The 9,702-nt window shown below is 38.2% G+C and overlaps 1 protein-coding gene across 1 annotated transcript in view; it reads right to left on the bottom strand.

Annotated features, from left to right (window-relative positions):
* Nucleotides 1-4,874: 4,874 nt before the first annotated feature.
* RAB10 (RAB10, member RAS oncogene family) overlaps nucleotides 4,875-9,702 on the bottom strand; it is an 88,700-nt gene continuing 83,872 nt past the window's right edge. The window contains exon 6 of the mRNA XM_063078505.1: nucleotides 4,875-7,366. Coding sequence (XP_062934575.1) covers nucleotides 7,283-7,366 — 84 coding nt within the window. The 3' untranslated portion in view covers nucleotides 4,875-7,282. The remainder of the gene's footprint in view (nucleotides 7,367-9,702) is intronic.

Genomic DNA, 9,702 nt, shown 5'->3' with positions numbered 1-9,702 from the left:
ATCCTTCAGGGAGGCAGATTCCAGTCTCACCCCTGCGAATCAGAGGTGGGGCAGCTTCAGGGTCTGCAACCTCCCAGTGGAAAATGGCAGTTGTCATCCTCAGATTTCCTATAAATTGGCAATTGAATCTAGGCTACAGATTTGATCTTTTTTGGCATGGCCTCACCATAAGAAGTATTGTGTGCTGGTCAGAAGGTACATAAATATATATTTTGTTGGATCTCTCTTTTTGTGATGTTAGTAGCCATTGATCATTGCCTAGATCCATTAATTCACTAGAGGTTGCAAAATAGGTTCTAATTTCATTTAGACTTTCAGTTAGATTCAATTAGATTCTATCATTTCTTTAGAGGAATACTTCTCTATAGAGAAACTTCATCTCATTTCTTATTTAGTTACCCAGTGACATAGTTTATATGCGGAAAACAAGATAAATTCTCGATTCCTTTATTTACCAGAGGGGGAAGTTACGGGGGGAGAGGAGAGAGAGATTTCCCAGTTATCCTCGCATAGTGACCAGTTGGGGTGTGTGTGTGTGTGTTTAGTATCGTTATAAACGTGGGGATTTAAACATATTTGATGTATTCCAACTGTCTCAGCTTTGGTCAGAGTTGGCCTCTTCAAGTTGGCTCCCAAGCTCTATTGAGTTTGTCTGATGTGACAATTCAGGCCCATCTTACACATGTTCTGCCACCAACTTGGAATCTGCCATTTAAAAAAACCTTGGTTTCTTTTAGTGGGAAAAGGGTATTTCCTAGGGCCCAGACTGCTGTAGCCATCACAGAGTTTATTGCGGATCCCTTGTGCTCACTTGCTATTGGAGTGTGCAAACCCCTTCCATTTCCAGCCACTGCTCTCAGATTGGTTTACAGAGCCTTTGAGTACCTGTGGCTATTTTGGAGCTCCTAGGTCCATCAGATGCCCATTGCTCCCCTTTGCTTTCCTCCCCACAGATGCTGATATTATGCAGCCCTTGCTTCTGGTCAGAGTTTGGCCCTGCCTGCTTGTATGTGGGGGAGTTGTGGGAATACCTTGTCAATTATGTTTGCTATATAAGTTGTTCACTACGTGCTGGGTTTCTATGGAGGGATTTGTAAAAAATGAAAAATTATGCCACTGCTACCACCATTTTTTCCCAATACCACCTTATTAAAATACAACCATAATAGCCTCTTAATAAATGTCCTCCACTGCTTAAACTAGCCAAAGTTAGTTTTTACTGTTTGCAGCTAAGAACCAAAACTGATACTGGTGGATGTTATTTAAGCAAAGTGGTGGTAGAAGCAAAAATTTTGTGGCCTGATCTGTTTTGAGGCCTATGAATAGCTGAGCGGATTTGTGCAGCACTTTGGTTAAAGTGAAAGCTGTAATAGCAAGCTGTATTCTCCTGGAAGCTTGGACAGCAACAAACCATGATGGATCCTTGCTGTAGGTAAGAGGAAAGTGGGCTTCAGGAAGATTAACCTTCTGATCTGTGCAAGATAGACGAGGGGTGTGTGAGGGAGACCAACACAAGGTAATCTGCTAGAAAACTAACAGTGCTCCGCAGGAGACTGGCAAGTACCAAAAGTAGAGCAGCGGGAATGTAAAGGGGAAGACCTGAGATAACGTAAGAAAACTCAACAGTACTGGGTGGCTAAGAGGGAGAAGTCAACAGTTGAGGTCTCAAAGCTGGGTGATCAGAACATAAATAAGACAAGTAAAAGGAAAGCATGGAATTACATTAGATTTCTAACTAATTCATCCCAGTAAGTTGGCCTGGAAGAAGCCCTACTCAGCACTTCCACCACACAAGTCATTTCACCACCAAGTCATTTGCTTTCAAAATCTTCCAGACTTATGTGATTTACGTGAAACCTATGAGGATTTGATGTAATACTTCAGGCACTTCAGAAGAGGCATAGGTGAAATGGCCTTTGAGTCCCGCCATTTTCAAAGAAACATCAACTCTGCAACCTGCATATTTGTTGTCTAAAGCAAATGGATCTTTTCAATTTAACACTAAAAACCTGCCCTCGAAGCACTTACTAGAGCGCTTAATCTTGAACTGACTTCTCTCTAGCTCCTGTCAAAAGACCAACTGAGACTATTTCAGAATATAACATCAATTACCCTTTCTTTTTTTTTTTTTTTTTTTTTTTTGTCGTTTTTTCGTGACCGGCACTCAGCCAGTGAGTACACGGGTCAGTCCTATATAGGATCCGAACCCGCGGCGGGAGCGTCGCCGCGCTGCCAGCGCAGCACTCTACCAAGTGCGCCACGGGCTCGGCCCCAATTACCCTTTCTTTAAGAAGCGATAGATTACATGTCTGTAGTAAGTCAGATCACCATAAAGCTACAGACCTAGACTTTATTACTTCAGCTGCCAGTAGAAACATCATTGATTTACAATTTACTCTCGCGTTTCTGTGGTATTCAATAAATGATAGAGGCATACAAGCAAATTTATGCACTTGATACACCTGCACTGGAGACATTTTCACTTTGTAGTTCATTGACCTTTAATGGTAAAACTTCCTGACTTTTGTGCTAGAGATTTCCTTTTCTTAGCAACTGTTATGCCCTTTTTAACTGGATGAACAGGAATACATGGCCTCCCTTTTCAAGTTGGTGCTGGAAATCTCAGACCTAAACTCAAGTGTCCCCAGCAAAGCACTGTTTCGCTTGCATCCCTCACTTCCCCTACATGGCCCCGGATCTTATTTCAGGTCATACTGTACTAGTCGTTTAATATAAACTATCTCAAATCCACCAAGGAAGATGGCATAAACTGTATCCAGCTGCCTTCTTTCCCCTCACCTCTATTTTGAGTTATTTTACCACTATTACTCACTGTTGCAGACATTATCAAAACAGCAACAGAAGTCCCCCGCAAAGTGCTTATGGCTTTAGAACAACTGTGAAAAGCCACTTGCTTATTGTTTCCTTTCAGCCAAAAGATTATTTGAACTAGGATGAAACAATTAGCAAGGTGGTGAGGAATAATATAGATTTAAAACAAAAATGGTAGTACACTGAGTTAAGCATTTTCCAAGGGCATTACTCTGTCAGAAGATACCGAAGTCAGGCTTAATGGTTACTTTAACCACCCGAGTCTACACTCAAGCACTGTTTTTCTGTTGGCTCTGGCACACACTTATTACCCCCATTACAATCATTATAACCAACACTCAGGACCTTCTCCTAAGAAACTATGATATGGTGACAAAATAGGAGGGACACTGGTGTCAGGCCTGGTTTCAAAATTCAACTCCAGCACCAACTGGTTGTGCAAGCAAATTAATCTGAGTTTCTTATTTTGGAAAATGGGTACTACATCAGGATGTTGAGGACATAATCCAAAGAACCTAGAATAGTGCCACAAGCACCAAGCTACCTACTTTGCCCTTCACATACTCCCCTTAACTTTAACCCTGCATTTCCTTCTGCCATCATCTTAGCCAAGTCCTATTCAAACCTTGATTAATTTAGCAACTTCCTATGAGACTCTAGAACCCTTCAGTTTCTCCTCTTCCAACCATCTAGTTTTCCTCACACTGCTCTCACCACTCATAAGACCTTACCATGACTCCGCATCACCTAGCACATCGTCCAGGTGCACTTCCGGTTTCCCACAAAAGCCAAGCCTTTGTGGCTTCTCACGATGCCCTCCCCTCTGCCCTAGCCAATCAATGTACATGTTCAAGAACCAATTCATGTCCCTCCTCCCTCAAAAAGCCATCCCAGATATTTTCACCAACTGAACTTGCTCTTCTGAGTACAGCACCTAAAATCTGTATTCCAACTATTTGGCTCTTGTATATACTTAGCTGATTATTAATGACTTTTGCTTTCTAAACTAGACCATAAACTTAAGGGTAGAGACCATATCCTATTTTTCTTATACCAGTTTCAAAGGCATAATCATAGGCCCCACCCTTCACCATTCACACACAAAACAGGAATAGGAGGGTGCTCCAGAAAGTTCATGAAAAAACAATTAAAAGGTACTACAAATCTTTCCATGAACTCTTGGAAGTACCCTTGTATGCTGAAGGGGGGAATGGGACAGCATTAAAAACTCTCCAGGTGATTCTTATAAACCATGCACGAGAAAACCTCTATGTATCATCCAGCAGAAAGAATTCTGTCAACAAATATTTATCTGTATTACTGACAAATAGGGCCTTAATACAGAATTAAACTTTTTTTTTTTTTTTAAAGATGACCGGTAAGGGTATCCTAAACCTTGACTTAGTGCTATCAGCACCACACTCTCCCAAGTGAGCCATGGGCCAGCCCTAGAATTAAACATTTCTTCTGCCAAAATATAAAGCCAAAGCTGTTGCTATGGTTCAGAAAAAAAAGTGGGAAATACTTGCTATTTTTCAGATAAGAGGATAGCCACTGCGAAAAAAAGGATTCCTCCTCCAACATGGTGTACCTGCCTTGGTACCTCAGGGCACATTCAGTAGCATTAGCTGGGAGTGACTAGGATAGGGGTATCTCCTGTTTTGGCACCAGGATAATTCTGCTTTAGTGTTCTATAGATAATTCTATGGGGGGGGTGCAGCACTGAGACAGCTGCCTGGTTCTGGAATTTGAACCCGTGACCTTGGTGTTACAAGGCTACACTCTAACCAACTCAGCTAACTGGCCAGCGCTAGATAATTCTATTTTTTATGTAGTTTCCTATCACAGATATTTCTTGAAATTGCCTCCCCAGTTTTTCACAGGTTGAGAAAGTTACTTCCCATCTATTTTTGCCACGTTTAATATTTGTTAATTTGCATTGTTGTTTTCAGAAGTAATCCTCCATCTCCATAAACAAATGAAAACCAAACAACACAGTTGGAAATCAAGTTTTGCTTTTATATGAACAGAAGTAGACCATCTAGAAATATTTCAGTTTATTTAAATTATTAAGTAGAATATGAAACCGAATTTGTAGCTAGTACCAGAGGATGGACTTAACTGTTTGGTGTTTAATGAGAACAGCTTCTACGTAGGATCCCAGGAGACTTAACAGAAAAGGGGCAAAGCCCTAATATTAAGCAAACAGAACTCATGTTTCAAACAGATTATACAAAAATTGATTTATACTCCATTTCCCTTTTTTCTTGATATTTAGAAAGTGCAGATTTAACAAAAGGTAGCCATATCCTTTGTATGTACAATGCCGATTATAATTATGCAAACAAAACTGTCAGTCTGTTAACCAAAAATCCCAGTGTTTAGCTCTCAAACCTTAAGTCACTGAATTGAACAGTAAGATTAAAGAGGGTTAAAAATAAAAAAGCTACTGCCACATTCCAGATAAAGGGAAGCAACAAATACATTAAAGTTCATCTAACAACAATAGATTTAACCTAAAACTTTTCGAAAAGCTTAACATCATTTCATTATTTTTTTTTAATGGAAAGTTAGGTATTATTTGGCAATGCTGCTTTTTACTAGTAGTAAACAATGATAAAGTCAAGTGAGGGAAAAATCTAAGAACAACCAGTGAGGCATATAAAATTGTTTTTCGGGCACTATCTGAAAAATTCTTGGATTTTCATAGCAGATACGTCCCTATGTTTCTTGTTTTTGTGAGCCAAGAGGTCGTTAAAATGCTATTCACGACACAGAAAGACTTTTCAATGGAAGCTGCTGTCCTAAACTCAGCCTCTGCTAGAAATGAATCATGCTATTCACGATTATTTCAACAGAGGTATCATCTTAGGATGCTAGCAGCATAGCAAACTTAACTTACCCTATCCCAGTGATAAGCAATGAAGCAAAATTAGAAAAATGAAGTGAAAAAAGGACAGGGTTAGAGATAGCTAGAGATTTCATCTTCACATAAAAGCGTTTTGTTGTCCTTTTTCCAAATCCATGGTAACACAAGTTTTCCAAAAGGATGTGAAGATAGGACTTAAAATTAATAATATTCTAAAGTATTTCTAAATCTTAAGGTAAAGACAACTTAACACTGAAAAAGTGTTCTTTGAAGGCCAAATCTCAATACATTTGGCAAGCATGTTAATAAAATTCACTCCTCCTTCTCATTTTTTTGTTTTAAAACAATCTTTACTGGGCTACCAAACTGCTAGAGGAGCTGCCAAAATGGAGACTACTCAAATTTAGGTTAAGAGATTTACTCTAGGAAAGTGAATAGGCTATACACCTAATCAGAAAGACAAACCACAACACCCTCCAAACACTAGTGCATGCAATTAACTCCTCCATTTCATAAACTCAGTGGACAGACAGGAAGGGAACAAACAGGGAGAAAAACGTACACAGAAGTAAAACAGCAAATGAAGGAATCTGGGACAGACGTTTTAGGGCAGGGAGCAAATGGAGGGAAGACATCGATTAACTGACATTTGATAGAAGGCAGTTAGAATTTACCTTTCAGCTTACTTAGCAAGTTAAATCAGTGCTTTATATTAAACTCGACAAACGTACTAGTTTGCCCCTTTCATTTAAAAAAAAATCATACCATGAGGTGGCAGGAGAGAAGCAAATAAAGCAGCATGCAAGAAGATGGGCCGCAAGGGAAAAGTGGCCAAGGAGAAGAAACGGTGGCAGGAACAGTTTTAAATATCAAAGGCCACTTAAAATGAGACTCAGCAAACCAAAGTTATCATTTCTGCATTACTCTTTGTCCTCATTAACTACTTTAAAAATTACAGCCAAGCAAACCACAAACATTTTAATGGTTTATGTATGGATGATATGACTCCTGCACATGCTTCCACCAAAACAAAAAAGGAAAAAAACCAAAGAAGTTCCTTTCCACATAAGGCACAGGACAAAATTAACCCCATTTACATATTCAAGGCGAAAATGAGTGTTTTCCTGGCTTCTGTTTCTTTTGCTATCACGTGTCTATAGATTAGAGGGACTCAAGCACATTATCCATGACAGAAAATTCCACTGTTGTACAAAATAAAATTGTTAATTCTAACTTTTATTCTTATACAATTTGCAGAATAGAGTTGAAATGATTGCTATAGGTTTTAATGTTGATAAGAAGAACTGGACTATAATACAACTGAAATGCAGTGGTGAGCTGAGCAAGTACATTTAAAAATGAAGTCACAGACATGATTTTTCTACACATTTTTTGTTTGAAGGAAATTATAATAAAGTCAGCAAGCAGTCACAGATGAAAGAACAAATAAAATAGGTGGACTGGATAGTTAAGATGAAGAACAGAAATATCTGTTTAGAGTTAAAAATGGACAGAGTGGCTTATTTTGCAGCAGGGAGAGAAAACGGGTGGTGGATGGCAACTGATGGAACAGGAGAATGCTCAGCAACATTTGCTCTTCCAGCCTGTCACGCCTCCTCCACTGCTGATATCTACATTTTCACTGTTGGGCTCTTTTACAGGGGTCTGGAACAAATACACAAGGAAAGTAACCCATGAAAAAACATTGCCATCAAGATTCAACAGAAATAGTCTCAAAAAATGTCATTTTATGCAACAAAATACAATTGCAGTCACATGAGATAGCGTCCCCTCCACCTCCCATGCAAAGTAGATTTGGAAGCTTTGTTTTTGACCTTTATTTTGCCTGCTTCTTCCAAGTTGTGAAATTTTAGCCATTTCCTGGCATCCCTTTAAAAAACTTCTGAAATCATTTCTGTCCTAACAATTTTAAAAGATCTTATCTCCTAGCCCTGACCTCTGAGTACATTTAGTACTTAAAAAGCATTATGAAGCAAGTTGTATAAAACCAATGTTGGGTCATATCTAACTTTAGAGAAATGAAACAGAAACCCTTTTCTGTTTAGTTATTTTGCCTTTTGAGACTGAAGCTGGTATTTTAAAAAGGCAACCTTCACCATTAAGTGAAAAGGGGTGGGGCAAAGTGCAAAGTTATGTAAATCACATGGAAAATGGACACAGAAAAAAACCCAAAGGACATAAACCAAAATTTTAACAGTAGCAACCCTTAGGTGATGTGTTTATGGTGATTTTACGTTCTTCTTTGTATAATGTTTTCCCAACATTCTAGATATTATTTTTAAAATCAGAAGAATACACTGTTTTAAATGGGCAGACACATACTGTACCTATGAAAAAAATTTTTTTCAGCGATAGCCTATATACAGAAAAGTACACAAATCTTAAGTGAAAAGCTTGTGTATTTTTAGTATATACTGTGAAATCACCAGATCAGGATAAAGAACATTATACCCCCAGAAGGCTCCTTCATACCCCTTTTCTAGTAAATACAACCCTTTTACAGTTAACCAATATTCTGACTTCTATCATCATAGATGAGTTTTTTATGTTCTTGACCTTCATATACATGGAATCATAGTTAAATTTATTGTCTGACTTCTTTTACTGTCCATCTGTGAGACTTATCTATGCTGTTGTAACAGTAGTTCACCACGAATGGAATTTTAAAAAGTAGAATGTACCTGAGAACTTATTGTCTCATGGAAACAACATAAAGTAAGGTCTTGAGTAGCCCAAGAGAAACCTACTTAACTTACACTGAGGTGAAATTTCTACTTGCCCTTATAGCCCACCCACCTACCATCAATGCCTAATGGGATTCCTCTCGTTTGTTGAAGCAGCAAGTTTTTACGTTAAAAAGACCTTTGTAGGTTTTCCTGAACTAGTGCCTTTGCTTCTAATACAGATCTTTAAGAAAAATATACGCAAGAAGAGAAAAGAGGCAGCTCAGCACCTAGCCCACAGCAATAAGGAATAATAGTCGCACAGGAAATACTCTTTCTCTAGGAACTTCCAGGTGTGGGTCAGGTTCAGGACATGAGTGCCTGTAACCAATGAGGCCCCTACATTTATTTACTTAGCACCTCACTCACAGTCCATCTTTTTACAATTTAACTTAGATCCTTGAAACAAAGTCTCTAAAAACTGGCATCTCTTGCAGGGCAAAATGTTTTAGAGACAAAGTATTAATCGAGTTTATTAAATACAACTTAAGCTGGCTTCTAGCTACAAATAAGAAAAGGCAAATAACCAAATAGAAAAACTGGGCAAAAGAATAAACAAAAAAGTGTACCAAAAAGGAAATGCAAAAGTGATTCTTCATTTTCTAAAAAAATTTATCTTTTTATTTTTTAGGTAGCTGGTGGTATGGGGATGTGAACCCTTGACCTTGGTGTGAAAGTGATTCTCAAACATATTTTTAAATGCTCAGTCTTACTTACAAGAGAGCTGTAAATTAAATCTACATTCTTTAACCTGTCAGATTGGGAACGATCTGAGTTTTATAATCCACTGTGCTGGCCAGGATGTGAGTAAACAGACATTCTCATACACTGCTAGTGGGAGTGTTAATTGGTATAACCCTAATGACAGAATTTGGCAGCAACTACCAAAATTGCAAATGTACATATATGCTCTATGGCCACTTCTGGGAATTCAACTTTCAAATATACTTACACAAAATGATTTAAATATAAGATTATGCACTACGACACAGTGTATAAGTGCATAAGGTTGAAAATAATCTAAATGTCCCTCACCAGGAGACTTGTTCAATTATGATATAACCATTCAAAGGAGTACCATGCAATTATTTAAAAAGTAGATTTATTTTACTTATAGTAAGTGAAAAAGGCAAGGTGACAAATATAGAGTATGTTACCTCATCTGTAAAAAAAAAGGGGGGGTGGTGGTGGATGGGAATAAGTATATTCATATTTACCCATAGTAATGATGAACAAATTAATTACATTAGTTACCTG

Source organism: Cynocephalus volans, chromosome 14, assembly GCF_027409185.1.
Source record: "Cynocephalus volans isolate mCynVol1 chromosome 14, mCynVol1.pri, whole genome shotgun sequence".
NCBI lineage: Eukaryota > Metazoa > Chordata > Mammalia > Dermoptera > Cynocephalidae > Cynocephalus > Cynocephalus volans.
The sequence above is the reverse complement of the archived record's forward strand: the minus strand, read 5'-3'. Positions and strand labels throughout refer to the sequence as shown.